This window comes from Polyodon spathula, chromosome 4, assembly GCF_017654505.1.
Source record: "Polyodon spathula isolate WHYD16114869_AA chromosome 4, ASM1765450v1, whole genome shotgun sequence".
Classification (NCBI taxonomy): domain Eukaryota; kingdom Metazoa; phylum Chordata; class Actinopteri; order Acipenseriformes; family Polyodontidae; genus Polyodon; species Polyodon spathula.
Window position 1 is genome coordinate 6,658,430 of NC_054537.1, and position 22,858 is coordinate 6,681,287.

General features: G+C 39.3%; 1 protein-coding gene across 1 annotated transcript in view; it reads left to right on the forward strand.

The window, feature by feature from the left end:
• The first annotated feature begins 12,489 nt into the window (after positions 1–12,489).
• LOC121314094 (kinesin-1 heavy chain-like) overlaps positions 12,490–22,858 on the forward strand; it is a 46,331-nt gene continuing 35,962 nt past the window's right edge. Inside the window, exon 1 of the mRNA XM_041246967.1 lies at positions 12,490–13,043. Coding sequence (XP_041102901.1) covers positions 12,918–13,043 — 126 coding nt within the window. The 5' untranslated portion in view covers positions 12,490–12,917. The remainder of the gene's footprint in view (positions 13,044–22,858) is intronic.

The window sequence follows — 22,858 nt, forward strand, 5'->3', positions numbered from 1 at the left end:
TTTAGAAATACTACAAAAGCAACTGTTTAAAATTCAATGACTGTAGTGCTATATATACAATATTATGCTTTAATGTAGTTACAGGGCATTTAAACTCTTCTAATTGGACTTTACCTTGAAGGTCCTTGCTGTTATTACTTTAAGCCACCTGGTGGCACTGTTTCCTAATGTTACATTATAAGCAGTTGGCCACACAATTTTGTTTTATTTTTGATTTTTTCAATTCAGTATTTTCATATCCTGGTTGTTGCATTTTTGTTTTGACAGTCCCTATCTTAATTGATAAAAGGCATCTTATTTAATGTTTTAAACTGCACTTTTCTTTCACTGACATGTACTGTAGCAAAAGTGTCCTTTATGACTTCTGCTCCTTTAAGATAGACAGAAACTGTCTTCAGCTTTTCTGCCATTCTGTCATTCATAATTCAAAATCCATTACCAATTAAAAGAAACATATATACTTAGTTGCATAGACCCAGAGACAGAAAGCTGCAGTTTTAAAGCACTGTAGCACACCTTATTTAGCAAAATAACACAAAACAGGAACAAACAAAACACTGCACAAGGGCCAAAGTAAATGTTTAAACAAAAGAAAAACAGAGATGTAGGCTGGGCATTCACCTGCACAACCAAGTTGAAACACTTTATATATAATCACTATATATAAGTGCAGGTTAAAAAAAAAGTTTAGATTACCAAAAACTGAAAAATAATGTACATTTCAGAGTTATACAAAAAGGCCTTTTTCAGGGAACAAGTAATGGGTTAACAACTTACAGCTGTTCTGCAGCAATGGAAGTAAATTAAGCCTTGAAAGTTGATGCTAACAATTCCTACAGGTGTCCCAACTTTTGTTGATTACTTACAAACCCCCTGTCTGTATAAAAGCAGTGTTGGAAAAGTCTGTCTTAAGCATTATTTCGACAGTATTGTACTGCAGGAAGTAGTATATTGCTATTATAATGGCCAGAAAAAGGCAATTAACAAAGGAAGACAGACAGACCATTATAACCCTTAAAAGTGTAGGTCTTTTCTTTAGAGAAATTGCAAAGAAAGCCAAGGTGTCAGTGAGTACAGTTTCCTACACCATCAAAAGGCACTTGGAAACTGGAGGAAACTCTGACAGGAAGAGGTCTGGCAGACCCAAAGCCACAACAGAATCAGAAGACAAGTTTCTGAGAGTCAACAGCTGGCGTGATAGGCGGATCACAGGACAACAGCTTCAAGCACAGCTTAACACTGGTCGAAGTAAGCAAGTCTCAGTTTCAACTGTGAAGAGAAGACTTCGAGCTGCAGGTTTGACAGGTCGAGTGGCAGTAAGAAAGCCATTGCTAAGATGGCAAAATAAGAAAAAGAGGCTTGCCTGGGCCATGAAGCACCGTCAGTGGACTATTGAAGACTGGAAGGTGGTCTTATGGACCGATGAATCAAAATTTGAAATCTTTGTTTCATCACGCAGGCTTTTTGTACGCCGTCGAGTGGGTAAAAGGATGGTTCCTCGGTGTGTGACACCAGCTGTCAAACATGGAGGAGGAAGCGTGATGGTCTGGGGCTCTTTTGCTGGATCCAGAGTCGGTGACTTGCACAGAGTGAGTGGCACCCTGAAAGAATACCATGAGTGTGTTCGGCTGTTATATCTGCAAAAGGCGGCTACTTTGAATAAAAAATTTAGATAAAATTTTGTTAAAGATTCCATGGTTTCTTTTTTATCTCCAATTGTTTGTTCTATGCTTTAATTTCAGAGTACATTGAGACATTAAACTATGTAAATTTCAATAACTGGAAAAATGGAGGTGTTATAAAACTTTTGACCGGTAGTGTATGTGTGTGTGTGTGTGTGTGCGTATATATATATATATATATATATATATATATATATATATATATATATATATATATATATATATATATATATATATATATATATATATATAATAATTACTGTGTGCGTTTCTTTCCCTCCCTCCCCACAGAACAAACACTCACACACAAACTCCTCCAACAAACAAGGATTTCTCCTTCCTTATATATACTGTGTGTGTTTCTGTCTCTCCCCACAGCACACACAAATAAACAACCACACACAAACTCCTCCAACAAACAAGGATTTCTTCTTCCTTATATACATGTGATAACTCCCCAATTAGCATAAATTGCCTAACTGGGGAATGGCCACACCTGTGATTGCTGGCAGGGTTTATTTTATTCAAATCTGGTACTTCTGTCTTTTAGTGCTCTGTGTGTACAGTTGACTGAACCTAGAGTTTTTTTGTGTTCTTGAAATGATTCATCTCAATGAGCTTTTTCCTAGTTAACATTTAAAATAAATGAACAGATCAATAAATATCACTGCATATATGGCAAGCCAAATGATCATTTAGAGATATCTCAAAATGCATTTCATATATCTCAAACTTATTTAGAGATATCTCAAATTGAATGAGATATTGCAAATTGACTTCCAGTCTAGTTTGAGATATCTTGAAATGGGCCAGAAGTCTGTTCAAAACATAGAGCATTTTCACAGGAAGTCAATTTGAGATATCTCTAATTGAATTTCAGATTTCTCAAAATCCTCTATGCTGAAAAACCAAGCAAAAAAGTACCAATAAATAGCTAGCTACAGAGGTGAATGTTGTGAACAGGTATATTAAAGGACTGTAGAGCGTATGTGTAACCTGCTGCAGATCCAATCCCGTATAAGGTCAAGATGAGAGATATTATACCAATCTCTTCACTGCAGATGAAAAGCTCCTGTTGTCTTGTGAAATAATGGAAGCTAACTGAAACCCAATTTGTACTGTATTTATTATGGGTTCCATGCACCATATTAGATGTACAGAGAAACTCTATAAAAAGCCTGGTTACCATCACAACCTGTGGATATATACAGTACTGCATTCATCAAGAACCACTCAATTCCATCTTTTGCTCTGTGGTCTTAGTTTGCATGGCTTTTTGTCAAAGCCAATCCCATGCAGTATTGTGCACCGCCCTTAAGAAAAAAAATGGACAGATTTAAGCTTTAAAACAACGAGGCGAGTCTTGTTTGCCATGCAAAAATTATGTTTAAATTAGGTGGAGACCCAAAACCAGACAGGTGACATTTCAACTTCATTAAACATACAAATAACTACAGAAACATTATAGTCTTTGTTAGCCCATAAAAGTCAGCACAGACCATCCACTTCAGAACAAAGACAGCCTACATATACACGTGCAGGGATAATCATTCACTAAACTGCGGCTCTTTTTTTTTGTTAAAGTGCACCAAATGCATTTGTGTTTGATTGCAGAAAAACAAGACAGTGAAAATCCAGTCTAACGGGTATTTTGTGGTCATGGAGCACTGGCATACAATTATTCTAAAGAAAACCCTTGACTGACATGAACAAATACACTGGTTATAATGCAGAAGCACTGTAATGCTGCTGAGATGTACAGAGGGATTGTTTGCAACTGGGGACAGGTAGCTGTCTTTAAAGTGGTTGTAGATCAGATACAATAGAATGCAGGCACCCATATCTCAGTAAAAAATAAGGTGGTTGAATACATGGTGTTAATGTATAGTTAATGAACCTGCATACTACATACCTCTCACTTGTCAAAAAGTGTCAAATACACAGTTTTGAAAGAATAACATGTTAAAGCAAGCATGTATGTTTTTAAAACATGCTATTTGTTACTGCACCAGGTTAAAGGAATCTCTTCTTGCATGCCTTGCTGTCAGTTTCCACTTGCTTGGTTGTTTCACTCAGACAGTGAAATGGCCTTCTTCCTTGTCATTAACCAAGCAGCCTCTCCCCCCTGTAGACTGGCATGCTTTGCTAGCTATAGCAGCCAGCTAAATGCTAGCAGCGCTTTGTACAACTCTTCCCCAGGAGATTAGCTTGGCCCTGAAGATTGAGAAATGATCTAAAAAGTGAAACAGGATAAGCCGAGCCTCCTGAAAGATAGATACCAGGTAGTTTTACATTGAACGTATGTGCTTGCTTTCAAAACTGCATACTGGAGACCTATACTGCCAATGCAAGGGTGCAAGAAGGACGATTTTTGGAATGAATTAAAAGAAATGTTTACAATTCTTTGACAAACGTTTCAACTAGAGTCTTTCTCACTTGTCTTCAAAGAAAGACCTGTAGTCTAGTATTCATGGGTCTATTTGAGTGCTTTAATAACACTATTTTCTTGTCATGGATGATAGCTACTGTATTACTTTTTCCAAGCTGTTTTATAGCACTTACAATAGCATGATTACCTGTATATTGTAATTATGCATACTATGACTACATTTACCTGGATACGTCATTTGGTTATTTATTCCTGTATCCTGTTTTTTTTATTTCAACATATCAAGAACTAAGACTGATAACTTGATAGGCAAGAGCCTGTGCCAATTAAAACCTTTAAATAAAAAGGATCCTTGCAGAGGCTGGGACTCAGAGCCACAGAGAGATCCAGTTCATTAATGGCAGTTGGCCATTATACCCATCATAGCATATAAAGTGCAGTTTGGTCCCAGAGTTTTGAAATTGGCAAGGGTACTAAACTAGTAACAAGTAACTTGTAATTTAAATCTGAAGACTCAAAAATGAGTTTAAACCATTTGTTATTAGTTTGGTAACATTAACAGGTTTCCTTTTACCTAAAGAGTTCAATAAGTCTGGTCCATTAGTATTATTTTTCTTTTGGTGTGTGTGTGTGTGTGTGTGTGGTGGTGGTGGTGGTGGTGGTGGGGTGGGGGGAATTACTGTGAAATACCATCATTATGAATAGTAAAAATAGGCCTGTTTGTCATCCACATTACAGCAGCACACTGGTATAGAGCAACACCCTTCACAAGTGCAACAGACCTTCGTTTTACTGCATCTTGTAAAGCGCTTTGTGATGGTGGCCCACTATGAAAGACACTATATGAAATAAAGATTGATTGATTGATTTTGGGAAGCCACCACAAAATCCCTCAGTAAATTTGATCACACTAACAAGCTAGTACCTTTGAAGCATGCTTTTTATAAAGTGATTATACAGCACATTCTGAAGGGTTATGACAGTTTGAAATGTGTTATATAATCACTTACTCTCCACGTGATCTATTACACATCTGAGGTTGATTAACCCTTTCAGTCCTGAATTATTTTTGTCCAGCTGGAGAATTCAAAAATGAAGATATAGAATTCAAAAAGGAAGTCCTTCATTGAGTATATGTGATATACAGTGGCTCTCAAAAGTATTCACCCCCCTTTGTCTTTTTCACATTTTATTGTGTTACAACATCAAAATGGATTTAATTAGGAGTTTTTGCAACTGATGGACACAAAAAAGTCCATAATGTCAAAGTGAAAAATAAAATCTACAAATTGTTCTAAATTAATTGCAAATACAAAACAGAAAATAATTGATTGCATAAGTATTCACCCCCTTGAGTCAATATTTGGTAGAAACACCTTTGGCAGCAATTACAGCCATTAATTACAGCAATTACAGCCATCTATTTGGTCTAATTACAGAGTCTATTTGGACCAGTCTCTACCAGCTTTACACATCTGGACACCTCAATTTTTGCCCATTCTTCTTTGCAAAATTGCTCAAGCTCCGTCAAGTTGGATGGGGACCTTTGGTGAACAGCAATTTTCAACTCTTTCCATATATTCTCAATTGGAATGGGCCACTCCAGGGCCACTCCAGGACATTTTTAAGCCACTCCAGTGTGGCTTTGGCTGTATGTTTGGGGTCATTGTCCTGCTGGAAGATGACTCTTCTCCCAAGTCCCAGGTCTCTTGCAGACTTCAGCAGGTTTTCCTCCAGGATTTCTCTGTACTTTGCTACATCCATTTTGCCCTCTATCTTCACAAGCTTTCCAGGCCCTGACACAGAGAAGCATCCCCATAGCATGATGCTGCCACCACCATGCTTAATGGTAGGGATGGTGTTCTCAGGATGATGTGCGGTGTTAGGCTTGCGCCAAACATAACGCTTAGTGCTCAGGTCAAAAAGCTATATTTTAGTCTCATCAGACCATAGAATCTTCTTCCAGTTGGTCTCAGAGTCTCCCACAAGCCTTCTGGAAAACTCTAGCAGAGATTTGATGTGAGTGTTTTTCAACAATGGCTTTCTTTTTGCCACTCTCCTATAAAGGCCAGTTTTGTGAAGCACCCGGGCTATTGTTGCCATATGCACAGTGTCTCCCAGCTCAGCCGTGGAAGACTGCAACTCCTTTAGAGTTGCCTTAGGCCTCTTGGTGACCTCCATGACTAGTGCCCTTCTCTCCCGGATACTCAGTTTTTGAGGACGGCCTGTTCTAGACAGATTCACAGTTGTGCCATATTCTCTCCATTTCTTAATAATGGACTTTACTGTGCTCTGGGGTATATTCTATGCCTTTTGAAGAGCCTTATTCCGGATTTGCCTTGAATGTTCCTTCGTCTTCATGATGCAGTTTTTGTTAGGAAATGTACTAACCAACTGTGGGACCTCCCAGAGACAGGTATATTTAATCTGAAATCAAGTGAAACACCTTAATTGCACACAGGTGGACTCCATTCATTTTTGATGATTTCCTTTTAATTCATGTCAAATCAAGTTTTGTTGTCTTGATAACATAAATATTACCCTCATCCAAGAAATCTCTACAACACATCCTTTCAAATCAAGGGATGACTTCCAAGTATTTTGGCTAAGATGTCATTTATAATAAAATGTACTCGTTACAGCTATTACAAATATGCAGAACACAGCCATTAACTAGATTAAACAAAGCAAAACTGAAAGCTTCAGTTATTGGCAGCTGCTTCAGTTTGATGAGAAACAGAACAGGAGCCAACTTCTGGAAGATTCTGTATGGAATCCCTGAAATCCTTGATGTGTGGTGTCACAGTGAGAGCATTAACTAGCCTAACAGTACCTCAGCTGTACATTGTCCTACCATCTGGAGGCCAATACCCCAGTATGGCGGGTTACACCCTGTGCGGATTTTGTAATGTATTGTTTAGTGTTTAAAACACACAATGTTTGTTATTATTGTTTTACGCATGGATGGGGTTAAAATCCTTTGTTTGTAATGTGGCCATCTCCCATTTAATCAAGTAATTACCAAGTAATTACCAATTGGGATATGGCCACATATATAAAAGTGAAGCAGACCCTCCTGTTGCCTTGATGAGAGTTGGAGAGAGTTTGGAGAAAGGAAACGGAAAGAGGAGGTGGAGAGACAATAAGAGCTATAAAACCAAAATCAGCGCTTCAACCCGCAGTAATAGTCTGTGTCTCTTCTTCCTGGTCTGATGTCACCATCAAGCTATCCGTGACATATGGTGTCAGAGAAGTGGGAAACAGTGCCTCCACATAGTCAGGCCTGGAGAACTACTGTGGGTGAATTTATTTGGAGAACATTTAAAAAAAAAATAGATTTTTCTAAAGAAAATGAAGAGGAGGAGGTGTGGCCGGTCCCGAAGGCAAGCGAGGGAGGAGCTGCCTGCCTCATAGCCAGAAGACAAGGGGGACACCATCAGTGCTTTCAAGGCCTCAATCTGTGGGGAATGGAGGGTGGAGCCTGAGCGTCCAGTGCCCAAGAGGGTGGAGTCAGAGCATCCAGTGACAACGAGTGCAGAGCCTGAACGTACTGAGCCCATGACGGGAAGCATGAGCGTCCAACGTCCATGAGGGAGATATGGGACAGGCTGCTGGACCTTTAGAGGAGCATCAAGGAGGCCCTCCCAATGGCGATCAACCTGCTGCGGGCCAGAAATGGGGAGCAATGGGACGCCTGGGAGCAGAAACATCACCCAGCATCCCTCCCAGACATCTAAACCATGGTATTCAACTACTTGGCTGCAGATATGTGTGGGGCCCCACAATTTCCAGTCCCATCAGGAGGATCAACTATTATTCCAGCTCCACAGGCAGTAGCACATCCACAGAGTCAGAGGGAGAGACGCACCCGTCTCCAGTGCTTGAGGGAGACGACCTGCTGGTCCCATCTCCACCCCCAGAGGGAGACGACCTGCTGCTCCCGCCTCCACCACAAGCTAGAGCTACCTCCCGAAGGTTGGCTCCTGCTGTCACCTCCCAAGAGAACGCTCCTGCCCTGTGCTGCACTGCCTGCAACACCCTGGGTTCCCTGGTTAACAGTGTGCAGGTACAGGTGATCAATAAACAGACAGACAATTATAATCCAGGTGCAATGTTGCTAATACAGCAGCATGTATTACTTGAGTTGTAATCCCTGGGTTTCTATCCCACTCTGAGCATGTTTGTGATTTGCCCTGGCATCCCTCCACCATGATCATGGCTGAGATCTATTTATACTGTCTGTGATCCAACTGCTTTAAACCACCAACTGGCGAGCTACAGATTGTTAGGAACGAATCTTGAGTCAAAAGATTTGTATTTTTATTTATGAAACATTAATTTTAATTTTAAAATGTATCAACAGGGTTGACAAATGGCTTCCATTCTAGTTATAAACAAGAAAAAAAATCGACAATAGCTTCTTATCTTAATGTTTGTCTAATTGTAAAATCAAGTTGAATGATAACCTTCACTGTGTTTTTAGGTTTTTTGTGTTAAATGCAAATACTTTAATTTTGTTTACCACCACTAAACATTTAAACTAATAATAATAATAATAATAATAATAATAATAATAATAATAATAATAATAGTTTGGGGTTTGGATTAATTTAAAAGTCCTAATGATCTTTTTTTTAGACAGTAGAATTCCCTTTTTATAATGCTTTTGTTATTATAGTTAAAAAAAAAAAACCCTATGATGCAATACTGAGATGATAATAATAACAATAATAATAATGATTAAATATGGAATACACATTTAAAAGACAAGACAAACACAACAAAGTATAACTGATGAAAACACTCATTTACAGATAGTCCCTGTAGTACAGTAATAATTCAGAGGTATGAACACATCAAACAAAACAATGTTACAAAAGCCCATGAATTCATTCAGTGGGGTATTCATTTTCTTTGGTAAAAGCTGTTGATTTCACTACATTCCATATGGCTTCATATATGGGGGGAAATGTAGAACTGAATTCAGTATAAACTATTGTGTTCACAAATATGTGCTCTATTGCCTTGTGTGGCAAAGTGGTGAATGCATGTAGGTGAGTGTAGTGCAGAGCGGATTAATCACACAGACAAATGATTCAAAAGTGCAAGGGTGTTTATTAATGATTATAATGTCCACAGTCTTATGGCAAAACCTGCAAATAATAACAAGGATGGAAGTGGTACAGCGGCGTGTATCACTCCTATTTGTAAAATCCCACGGGTTTTCTCAACAACACAAAACAAAGACATAGTTCCAACAGTTCGTGATTTTAGTGCTAGTGGTGCAAAGACAGTTCCTGTAGTGGAAAGATGACTTGTGATATCCGCGTTTACGCCGGCCTGTGGCTGCAGCTCCGGATCGTGTTTAGTACTCTTTAATGAGAAGATAAACAACACAAGACACACAGCGTTAGTACACAGACTGACACTCACGGATTTTGGTCTCAATAATATGGGCTCCTTCTAGGTCGTTTCGTACAATCATATGCAAAGGAACCAAGCACTGAACCTACGCCCCCCTATTTATACCCTCGCCCATAACCCCTAGGTTAACGAGCGCATCCGCACCTCCAAACCTCGGATGATAAGCCATCTACCGTCCGAGTCAGTGAGCTTGAGTGCCGTAGCTCCACCCCCTTCCTAAATGACTAACCCACCTACCCTACGGAATAAATTGTCTTGCCATTTGCTTAAGGGTAGTCTGTTCCTTCTTTCTAGTGCCCTCACAGGTCGGGAAGGAGATCTAACACCAAGTGTCATTTGGTCTCTGTCACACTTGCTAAAAGGTAAGAGCGGGTGAACGGGCAACAAGCAAGAGTTGTGAATTTAACACATATTCGCTGGTATCTTACTGGAAACCCCAACACGTCTTTAAAGCAGTGAGATGAGTTTAATAGTGTAGACAAACACTAAACATGTTTACAGCAAAGGATCCTTTGACCAGAGAGATGAATTGTCTTTAATCAGCGTGACCAGTTGAAAGTAGCACACCTCCTAGCTCTGACCAGGATAACAGGGCTAGTTATTCAAAAATAGTAACGATAACCCATGTACTATAGGCCGGGCTAACATAGCAATATATTACAAATACACACACATAGTGGCCACATACAGTATTGAGGATCACAAACAGTATAAAACAGAAGTGAAACATACGTGTACCAGTACTATACAATAACAAGGGGTACCAAAACTCAACCTACATTACCAAGGTTGCCATGGATTACCCTTTAGGAAGTTCTTCTACCAGACAGAATGAATACAGATGCTTGCAGCATTACAAATCATTACCAACCATTTATATTCCTACATACAGGCTAGGAAACTACAATGGATTGTTTACATTGAATTTTCCTTGTCAACAACACGGATTATGTTTTCAATGCCCATGTAATCTCCATGTGACCTATTGACGCAGAATGCGAGGAAGTGTGGTAGAGAGATACACATATGTTTACCACAATGTGTACATCTTACATATAATGAAAAGTGTGCGGTCAATGAAGTGATGGCAATACATATTAGGTAAGATATACTGGAGTTGTGTTGTTAGCCCTGGTATGTTCTTTAATGTTCACAGAGTAGAAAAGACCTCCAATGAAATGTGTTTTCTGGAGGACAGACCCTGCGGCAGCACAGTGCCCCTGAACTCAGTGCTGGGGAGCTGGTTCAGTTCTGTCTCTGAGGGAAGAGGGCCCTCTACTGAGACGACAGTACCACAGCATGCAGTACCAACCAGGTACTGTAGTGCCAAGGTGGAATGGTGCAGGTTATTCCTAATTAAAAATGTGATTCATTTATTTTTTCTTAAAAAAAAAAAGCAGGACTATTTCATAGAACTGAGATGTATTTTAAGAAGATCCCAAAACTACATTTTTTTTTTATTTGAAAAAATAAAATAAAATATATAAGTTGGGGTGGGCCCTGGCTTAAAAAAAAATCCAGGCCCGAAATTGTATTTACAAAACATTCTATGAAAAAACAAAAAAAGAAAGGTTTTGTGAAAAGGGAGCACTACCTGAAATATTTCCTGAGATATGAGGCTTGGGCAGACTGGCCATGGCAGCTTTCAAATTAACTGCCATTAAAGGGTTATTTTTGTTCTTATATGGCACCCACGATCAAACTTGAACAAGAAAATCACAGAATGTCCTGATACAGGACAGCTGTGCACCAGACGTATGAAGCCAGCCAATATCTCAAACCGTTAGGTCTGATCATCCGGAAAGCAGAAAGTCACATGATCCCAGTATTGCGACCACCCACCCTAGTCCACAAGTCAAAATGAAGCATGCTGTTAGATTCTGAGCACGGAGTTTCCAGAACACTTAAAATATGCAGTTGCTAGCTGAAATGGTTTAGGTGTTATTAGCAGTTGTAGGGGCAGCTGCAGCTTTGCAAATTCATACAAGATCCCCTAACAGGATACTTGATTACAGACTGGAGCAACCACTTAAAAAACGTGTCTCCCCTTTTATTGATCTCAGTTTGGACCTATCTCTGCTCTTCTAGTCGCTGTTCCTATCCCAGATTTCTCTCATAAGGCTCCTTCACCTTGTCCCGAGACACCCACCTACCCCGCCTGTCACCTGATTTACGGGTTCAAACAATGCCCACCATGCATATTCACAATTGAGGGCTGCCCCAAAGAACCCAAACATTCATCCAGAAACCCCCAGTGTGTCAGTTTTCAGACCAAGGCAATGCATGTGTGCCAGGTGTGGAAGATGCAATGTTCAGCTGGGGGCTGCATTGATAACTAGTCTCTAAACAACTGCTACTGCCTTAATCCCACATCTCTACAATAGATACCCCTTTTGCATTGTACAATACAACTAACCAAATAAATCACTGAGTTCATTGAAGGGCTCTTACATGCAGTAGTTTGTATTTTTTTAAGTCACAAGACTTGGGCCCCTTCTTTATTAAAGCAAATTATAGCCTATATATATATATATATATATATATATATATATATATATATATATATATATATAGTTTATAGGTTACAGTACTGGTGTGCAACTGCTGTTAACACAAACATAATTGACAGGCATTGCTGAGCAGTGCGGACAATGCCAGACTAACTGTATGCCGTTTTGGACAACGTGCCATTCCTATGATCATCCTGGCATTCATATTTAGGAATCAACGGCTGCCATTCTGTTATTATAACCATGTTAAGTGACATCATCGTCGCCACTTCAGTCAGTCAGACCAGCTGTTCAGCCCCACGCCCTGCCTTCACTCATCCACTGCGCTGAGAATGATCACTTGAAATCTGAGTTACTGTAGGTGGGGCCACGCAGTCTGTGTACAGAAACCGGCCTCGGATATTAAAAAGCGAAAAAATAAACCATTGACTGCAGAGTGGCGTATCTTTTGATATACCGTGTCCGCTTGGTTTGGGTATTCAACTACGTTAAAATAAAAACCGGTGGTCACAATTCGCGTCCATTTGCTTATGCATCTGATAAAACGATTCAGGACCGTGTAGTCATTCGCTGCTTGTGTGAACTTGGGCTGGGCAGGGCTGGTTTATTCCAATCTGCCTTTGGCTGTGGGGTGTTGATTGTTAGTGCTATCTGCAGGGGTGACGTCACTCGGCCATCCGAGGGAGGGAGAGTGTGGGATCCGCCGGTGTCATGGCTGACATGTTGGAGAGGAAGTGATTCCCATCCGCACAAGAAAAGGGTGCATTTAATACCGATAAACCGTCTGGGGATCGTTCTCGAAAGACACAGAAAAGGTTTAGGGGAGCGGTCCGCTGCTTTCGTATCCAAGGACGGTTCCAGTCGCAGGATCGAGTTGTAATTATTGTCAATTTCAGCCCAGAAGAGGGGAAGATGGCGGACCCGGCGGAGTGCACAATAAAAGTGATGTGCCGTTTCAGGCCCTTGAATTCAGCCGAAGTGGCAAGAGGGGACAAATACATCGCCAAATTTCAGGGGGACGACAGCGTGGTGATAGGGGTGAGTTTGTAAAATGAAGCAGTTTCGCTTTGAGTTATTTTTGTTTTGTTGTTCAAAGTGCAACTGGCGTATGCGTTTTTGTTTCGCTTGCGTTGACAAAGACAGCGTCTCGGACCAGGGCTGTCCACCAATATTGGACATGCAAAGCTCAGCAATGTGCTTCACTTCATTGTGAAAATTCCAGATATCGTATTTTCTTTACTGTTTATTTAATGTGTTGGTAACCCTACAAATCCTTGCTCTCTTTTCACATATTTAGTTTTGAATGGGCACCCCCGGGTATGTTAATGAGGCTCGTATTAAATTAATAATAAAACATTTCACTTGTTTATATTTCCGTAGACAGAGACGCATATTACATTATGCGTGGATCTTCATACATAACATTACAGTGGTTTCTGTGCTGAGGAAGGAGGGCTGGGCCAGAAGTCATGAGACCAGTCGTGTATTTTTCCAGTGTGTCTGTTACACAGTTCAAACAAAGCCTCCTGGAATCACACAAGTAGAATACAACTCCAGTCGCTATTCTAGGTATTGCTGTTGCTTTATAGTGTTATATTAGTCTTCTATTGGTGCTGTTGTACACATTTAGATTTTGTGTATTTAATTTTCTATGTTACGGCTCTTATGGGAAGTATAAAGGCTTACACTAGTAGCACTAACTTATTTTGTACTATTTATTTTAATAATAAAGAAGATTTTGAGCTAAGTTGAAACCACTATTACTCCTTAACCTTGAGAATGGTGGTAGTAAACATAACAGGTGAATTAAAAATGCATGTAAAACATTGCAGCCATTAGAATTTTTTTTATGGAAAAATGTTATTTCAGCCAAAATAAGAAGTATAGAAATGTGTGTCTGATTCTGTTGTATTGTGTAATATTTAACAAACTAATTCCATATTTTAGGGATTTGGATGAATGTGTGAAGTTAGTTTTTAATTTTGGTTTCCTCCAAACTGTATTGATCCAGCTTGTCAGAGTGACACTTGAAGAGTACTCTGGCCTACAGTACCATAAAATTAAACACCTTTGCTTGTGGGGTGAGGCAATATTTTCTTGTTGTACCTGGCACAGACTCCTCCCTGCTGAATATCTTGGGATTACTTCAAACCTGTGCAAATGATTAAGAAGAAAGTGCAGTTTCCATTTTCTTGGAATGGCTGAAATGGGTTTCCTCAGGTCTGACTGCAAAGGCAGGTATTAAATGGAACCCCATTTAAAGTTATGCCAGTTTGGTTGGTAGTTGCCATTGCAGAATCCCAGTTCTATAGTGGTAGCAAGTGATACAAATTTGTGGTACCACAGTGCTTATAGGATGTCTAATATTTTAGATTTAAGTTTGAGATAATCTTTTCAGACATTCAAATACATTTACATCTGGTTTCACAGACCATGAATAGCAGTGATCTTGGATTACTTGACTAAGGTAACATTATAGGTAGTCCAAGGTTGGTGTTAATCAGGGTTTGTGAAACCAGCCCGCAGTGAACAAGATTTTATTTAAATGGGTTGTTGAAGGTACAGCCCCGGTGGTTTGTCATTCCTAGGTTTAGGCTGCTGCATTTAAGATATTACTTGCACAATATACAGTAATTAAATTTGTAAGGACCAAAACATTCTTGCCTCGTCTGCATGAAATGTATATTTGAACTTCACTTGTTGTCTTGCAGGTAATAGACCACAGAGTTTTCATTTGGCAGGAAGTAACGTGTAATTCAGAACGTGAACTTTTAATGTGACAGGAATAATTGGCTTCACCTAGACCAAAGGCAGGATCAAATGTCTAGGGCAAAAACAGCAACAGCACAACAAAAGAAAAGCAAATTTTTAATTCACCCTGGTCTTTAAACGTACAATTCAATTGAGGATGCCACAATTCATAGTTTGTTAGGAGGGATTGCAGAGAACACCTATCTTAATTCGGCTGCTCTGCCTTTTAATGCCTACTCAGACACCTCTAAAAGTACGGTGTCATTACAAATTTTGCATTATTTTGAGATGTGTTTTGATGTTTTTAAACATATGTCCTCATTTATATTACCAGAAGTTCAATTAAAAAAAACAAAAAACAACATAGCGTAAGTAATCAGACGGACAAAATGCAATGAACTGCTGGCACAAGTGCTGTATTGCATTAATGGATGGAATCCATTGATTTTCTTTTTCCATTTCGTTTAAGTTGCTACAAATTGCTGGTACTGGATATTTTGTTTTGAGAATCAGCAATGCAAAGTAAAAAAATAAATTGTACAGTAATATTGAGACATGATGTGCACAGGGTAGCTAACAGGTAATACTGAACTGTAACATCCTATATATGTTAATTCCAATAACTATATGTGCTTTTAAAAATAAATAACTGTCAACCTCTGTCTTTGGTTGTTTTCAACTATAAGAACTAGAGGCTGTTTCTACAGTAATAAGAGAAATGCATCTGAAAATGCCTATTCTTGAGCTCACGGATAAAGGTGATTGCTTCTACCTGCTGTCAGGTGCAAACCTACATTTATAAACCTGTGGTCAAAAGCTGCAATTACAAGATTGATGAAAAGTTCAGGGTATTTACCCGCTGCTGCAGCATAGAACTGTCAGCCTGCTTAGTGTATTGCTAACCACCCCAGTCAAGACCTGAAGCCACTTCGAGAGGGAGGGAAGGAAAATCATTGGATTAGTGGGCTCATACAGAAATGGTTTCCAGAAAGGGGCTTGGATTTTTTTACTTTATACATTTAGACTTGGTGATAGGGTCTGTGTGCGAGGCAGCGCGGAACATTAGTTCATAAAGGAGTGGATAATTCTTGTAATCAGTGCTGTCGTGCACCTCCCACAAATGACAAGCGGAGGAAATACGCAGCTTTGGCTAATGCTGCTTTTGGTTTGATTTAGGTCATGGAGTCGTGTTATTTCTGGTGGTGTACTTTGTGCCGTGTGCAGTACATGTTCAATTTTTTTTACTTCTCTTACTGTTTGATTTTTACCTTGCTAGGTGAAGAATAAGCAGTGCGAATCGCCTACCAAAAGGGAGCATGCATTTGTTTTGGCTAAAGTTATTTCCCGTGCTTTTTGTCTTTCTACATGTCTAATTGGCACAGAAATGAGCATAACCTTCAATTCTCCTTTTAAGTAGCTTTGCAGTGAAGGGGCGTGTTATGAATTATTCAGACTAAATGAAAGGGTGTAACCTGTAGCCCTTCAGGTACCGTTGTGAAACACAGAAAAAGTGACGAGCGCTGCAGGAAGTTAAACGCTGATTTGTTGTTCTGGCAGCAATGTAACAGATTTAGCATGTTGAGGAGCAATAGATTATACAAAACTCAACAGCATGATTCTGAGCTTGTTGAAGAAAATAGTGCCTTGTTTTATTTAATCTAATGCAATTCTACAAGAGACTGTTACTCCTTTCCATCAAGTTTAAAATCAAGTTTTTGCACATTTCAGTCATGTTGTATATTCAAGTCTAAAGCTGTAAAGTCATTTTATAGTGCAGCTGATTACAGTTGTCACTAGCCTGACACTGGGTTGAAAGGTTCATAATGTGAAGAAACTGCAATAACTGCTTTTTTATTTTGTCGTTGGCCTTTGTATTTTCATGTAATTTGGATAAAAAGTGAGTTCAGTGTCAAAGCGTGTCGTTAGGTCAAATCAAACCTAATAGGCAAGAACGTGACATTCATAGCGTTTAAAATTACTACTCTGACCCGCCCTTTCCTCAACAGCACATCACCCCAAATCAGGAGGATTCCATTTTCATCAAAGAACAACGAAAAAAACAAGGCGCATGTCTCAGAAAGGAATAGATTTAGGTCATGGATCCTGCTTGCAAACCAATCTGGTACTGAGCTGCCGTTCAGTCAGAAAGGTACAGGAGTATCATTCAATCATCAGAAGCAGATGAGCTTAGGTATGGGACCACATTTAACCTGCCCTCAGAACCTTGTATTCCTGTAGGATTATGTTTTTTCTTGGCTGAAGCTGTAAGAATCTTGGCCCTTGAAGTGCAGTTTTCTATCTGCATTCCTTTGTCACAGCCCTAGTGCTGCCCCTATTTTAATAACAAGTCTTTAAAGCGGGAGACACTGAGCAGAGGGGTGCTTGTGAACAATAATCGCTGAATGTTTCTCCTGGAAACAGATCACTGAACAGGAACTCCACCAAGCAAACATGAATAAAGTCATCATGGGATTTTGTTTGTGTGAGGCAAATCTGTAAGGATTTCAACTGCTAGCTAGGTTTTATTACAGGCCTCATTTGAAAGAGTGGTTTCTTCTCAATTTGACTTTTTATTTCAGCAGGTAACTATGGCAACAGTTTTTAAATGTTCTTGTCGTTGTCTTATTTTTTTAATGTGTGTTTTTTTTTTTTTTTTTTTTTTTTTTTAGCTAGCTAAATTGGTAGAAAAAACCTAAACATTGAAATTGCGTTTTCTGTCCAGTTTTTTAGTGAAAGAGAAACTGTTTTAATAGATGTGGAAACAGTGCATATTTTATACAGTTTTTTTCCTGATTGGCTCTAGGGTACATATTTACAAAGTTAAGGCCGTAATTGATTGCTGCTTAAAACACAACAGAACTCTTTGAATTCCCTTTGTTTTAGCAAGTGGTAACATACACTCTTTATTCTTCTAGCTTTCAAAAGATTGTCTGATAGGGCCTTACCAGGATGTGTTTTTGGAATAATTTTGTAAAGGCCTGAAACTTCCCGGCTGATGCTAAGCATGCAAGAAGACTCCAGTTATAAAGCGATAAATGATCTTGTTCATATTTTAAGCAAAGCGGCCTGCCAGAATAGCATAGGTTGCACTACAGTATATCTGTCCATGTGAGAGCAGTTACTCATTCATGAAATAACCTTGTCAGCTGAACTGGGCAGAGAAAATAGCCATATGCCCATCTGCATAGTCACCGATGGTTAGCTGTACAGCCAGCTTTTACAGAATGCGTTTTAAAACTGTTCAATCTACAGAGTTTACTGGAAATCCAACAATTGAGTCTAATTGGCAGCACATTCTAAGTATTCAGTAGTTTGAAAATGAGCGTGGAACAGGAAAACTTGTCTCCCAGAGTTGGAGTCTCTGAAAATACTTTTCTAAGGAAAGCAGTCACTGTTTTCTCTCTGTTTGGTGCTTTTGAATTTACGGTAGGTGAGTGACAGTGGCACCCAGCCAATGGCACTCCAACAGCCAATGGCACTCCAAGCACACCTTAATCTTGACCTGAACACAACCTGCCATTCTGTCCTGGCTTCCTTCAAACAAAGATTGGCAATTGTGCCAAAGTGGGGTTTTTTTTGTTGTTTTTGACCTCCCTATAAGTTTACTTAATCCAATTACTTGCTGAGGTTGACATGTTTAAAATTAGTTTTGGTCTTTTAAAGTTTTTTTTAATGGTCTTGAAGCAAGCAATTATGGATGAATTGAATGGGTGGGCTAGTGACATCACTAAATGGGGTGTTTCAATTAAAATGAGTGTTGTTGATAGGAGGGTTGTAGTGTCTCTCTTGGTAAATATATGGATATCCAGACGTCTTGAGTACGCGTTTGGTTCAATTTTACAGCATCTCATATTGATTGGTTTAATATTACAACGTCTCATATTGATTGGTTTAATATTACAACATCTAAAGTTCTTGTAGCTTTTCTGACAAACTAAAGTTTGGTGCTGCTCTTCCCGCAGCTTTTTCTTGCTCTCACCCGTTCCCACAGCCTCCATTTCCATCCATTCCCGCAAACAAAGAGAAATGTATTCCCATAGCTTAGTAATCCCATTAGTCCCACCATAATGCCTCTCTCTTCTCTGCATAGCCCTGTAATAACGGTGCTTTTCCTTTGCGTGGATTGTGACGAGGAAATTGCATGACTTGCAGGTGTGCGTCTGTAGCACATCTACCTGACACAGCTCTTGAGCATGGTCATCCACTGGGTTATGTAAATACAGTTCAACTAAGCTAAGAACATTCCTTATGGTATGATTTAAAATACACTGCATCAGTGCACGGGATCAAGATTAGTGCAATAAACAGGGCTGTGGCCAGACAATGACCATTTTGCTAAATTTGATTCTACTTTTTCTTGCCCTGCTTTAAACTGTATAGAAGGACCTTTTTGTTTTATTGTTGCATGTTCCCATGTGTTGCTACAACTGTCAGTAAGGTGTGTGTATTCTAATTTTTTTTTTTTAGTTTACACTTTTTTAAACTGCATTCCACTGCCTCCAAGAAGGCTTCACATGGACCTGCATGGACCACTCAAACTACATTTCCCATCATCCTCTTGCTCACTGGTAAATCTATCTCATGTGTGAGCAGGAGGATAATGGGAAATGTAGTTTGAGTGGTCCATGTGAAGCCATCTTGGAGGCCGTGGAATGCAATTTAAGTGGTCAAAATGTAAAAAAAAAAAAAAAAAAAAAAAAAAAAAAAAAAATTGGAAACAATACACACACCTTTTAAAGTCGTAGCAACACAGGGGAACATGTAGCACGATAAAATAAAGGTTCTTATATACCCTTTAATATCTTAATTATGAAAATCTACAAGTTTCACAATGTTGTGATGTTGCAAATCATTGTGCATTAGTATATTAATATTCATTAGGCTTTGGTATACGACACAGCATTTCAGGATCGAAAGGAGCATTGCCTTGCTAATAACACAGACTGAGATTAGGTAGTATATCAGCTGTGCTGGGATCTGCTTGGGATCTTATGTTGTGGCCTTGTGCAGTTTAGAAGTAGTTTGGGATTTTAAATCTGAGTGACTCCAGTTAATTGAAATGATTGTTTGTACTGTTAGTAAACGGTAAGAAAATAATCTTTGTTGATTGGGCTTCTGCCGGCTAACAAATTTTCTAGTGCTGCTGCTAAATGCAAACTTCAAACACTGCCTTAATTGTACCAAATTCCTTGTAGTTTAGCCACATTTGTACAGTAGCGGTTTATAATCAAATTTTCTGCAATAAAGCAGTCTTCACTGTGAACTCAGTTCACCTACAAATGTGTGTTCATTGGTGCAGTTCTGGTACAGTAGAGGAGAAACAATGAAACAATTGCAGACTATTTTTAGAGAAAGACATTAAGCAGAAGAGAAATGCAAGTGGAGGGCAGTTGTCAGTGAGCAGTTCTACTGCAGTTTTTGCATGGATCAGCATTCTGGAACATTGCTGACATTTCATGATAAAGTACTACAGTAGAAATAAACTGAAATGGAAGCTTAATCTACTGGTTTGATGTTAAATTCCCAGTTATTGATAATGGCAGTGTATAAAAGCAAATGTGCTGCCCCACATACGATATGACAAAGGTCATATGAGGTACTTTATCACAGTGGGGGAAACAAAATGCACGTGGTTTCTATTTAGGGATACATCCAATGTTTCCAAATGATAGAAGGTCTAATAAAGTGCCTTGCCATTTGAGACCAGTGTGCTCTCTCACTTTGTGCATCTAGATACATTGATGAGGTTACTTTTATTAAAGGCTGCCCAAACTACTCCTTCAGTACGTTTGCTGAAAATGCTCCAGTACTAAATATATTGAGCAGGTAATGTAGAATGTTTTAGACAGTTCTCTGTGGGTATGTATTAACATTTTTAATTAAGACCGGTTTCGTAAAAAAAATACAATTACTTCAACATCTGAAGTAATGCTAGAGTACCTAATTGTGTCCTGTTTAAAACTCAAGCCCCTTAAGTCAGTTCTTGGTAGAAGCACCTTTTGCAGCAATTACTGCTATGAGTCTTTTTGGATGGGTCTCTACGTGCTTTACACAGTAGGATGGTGAAATATTTGCCCATTCTTCACAGGAAGATTGCTCCAGTTGCTCAAGTTTGTTGGGGATCGTCGATGGACTGCAGTCTTCAAGTGTCGCCATAAATTTGATTGGATGCAAGTCAGGACTTTGACTGGGTCACTCAACAGTAATTCTCTTTTTGTTCAAACACTCCAGTATGGCTTTGGCGTTGTGCTTCGGGTCATTGTCCTGCTGAAATGTGAATTTCCTTCCCAGTTTAGGCTGAGTCAAACAGGTTTTCCTCAAGGATTCGCCTGTACTTTGCACCATCCATTCTTCACTCTATACTGACAGTCTTCCCAGTCCCTGCTGAAGAGAAGCATCCCCGTAACATGATGTTGCCACCACCGTTCTTGATAGTTGGAATGGTGTTAACTGGGTGATGCGTAGTGTTGGGCTTGTGCCAGATGTAACGCTTGGAATTTAGACCGAAAAGTTTGACCATAAAACCTTTTTCCACATGTCTGCAGTATCATTTACATGCTTTTTTGCAAACTTTTCTTGCATTAAGATGACTCTCTTTGAGTAATGGCTTCTTTCTTTAGGAGGCTGTGTGGTCCAGTGGTTAAAGAAACGGGCTTGTAACCAGGAGGTCCCAGTTCAAATCCCAGCTCAGCCACTGACTCATTGTGTGACCCTGAGCAAGTCACTTAACCTCCTTGTGCTCCATCTTTCGGGTGAGACGTTGTTGTAAGTGACTCTGCAACTGATGCATAGTTCACAGACCTTAGTATTGTATCTTGTAAAGCGCTTTGTGATGGTGGTCCACTATGAAAGGTGCTATATAAATTTTTTTATTTTTTTTATTTCTTGCAACCCGTCCATACAGGCCAGCTTTGTGTAGGGACAGGCTTATTGTTGTGTGAACACCGACTCCCATCTCGGACACCGAACTTTGCAGATCTCTCAAGGTCATTGTTGGCTTCTGAGTGACATCCCGAACCACTTGCCACCTTGCCCGGCTGCTCAGTTTGGGAGGGCGACCTGATCTGGGTAGTATGATGCATCTTCCACTTCTTAATGATGGACTTCACTGTGCTGAGAGGGATAATCAGCACCTTTTTGAAATTTTTTCCTGAACCCTTGTCCTGCTCTGTGCCTCTACCACTTTACCCCTACCTTATTTCAAAAGCTCCTTGGTCTTCATGGTTGCTTTGTTCAATCACTATGTGAGTTGCAGGTTGAAAGTCTTTATATACCTGAATGAAATTATCTACAAGTTAAACCACTTTGAGTACACGCAGGCTGAAGTCATTTCACTAATTTTGTGTCCTTTCAAACAAATCCTTTGTACCTGAGCTGATTTAGGGCTGCAGTAGCAAAGGGGTTGAATACTTATGCAACTGCGATTAATCTGTTTTTCTCTGTAAATCTTACTTGTTTATGTTTTATGTCATATAAACTAATTTGAAAGCTTGGTGGAGTACGCTCAAGTGCCAACAAAATGTGAAAACTTTGCAAGGGGGTGAATACTTCTGAAAACCACTGTATGGATGTGTGTGTATGTTTGTAAGAAAGGTAAAACATATTTCTGCGCTACAAGATCCTGTTTTGTTTTATTTTTTTGGTCTAAATCAGTGGTTTTCAACCTGTGATACTTGCAAGTGCAGAGAGGTGCTGTATTAACAGCTCGCTTAAAATGAACAGATGCATTTAAGAAATGTATACAAGAGCAGCTAAAAATAAAAATACACTTAAATTCTGTGTGCTAAAAAACTGCCCTGGAAACTTAAAATAAAGAAAATAAATGAAGGGCTGTAATGCAGCATTAAGCTCAACAATTAAACAAAAAATAATGTGAAAAGGTTACCGTACCGAGCTGAAAAAAGTTCTTTGTGAATTCCAATAAACCATTGTTATCTTTCACCAGTCAAATTGTACACTGCCTAAATAGCTTTGAGTCAACACAAACTGGTTTTTCGTCTGTTGCATCCCCAGATATAATAGACTGTTACGTTGTTTACCGTTAGGAGTTTAAGGATGACTGCATAATTCCCCAGCAAGCTGACGAGCTGATAATATCTCTT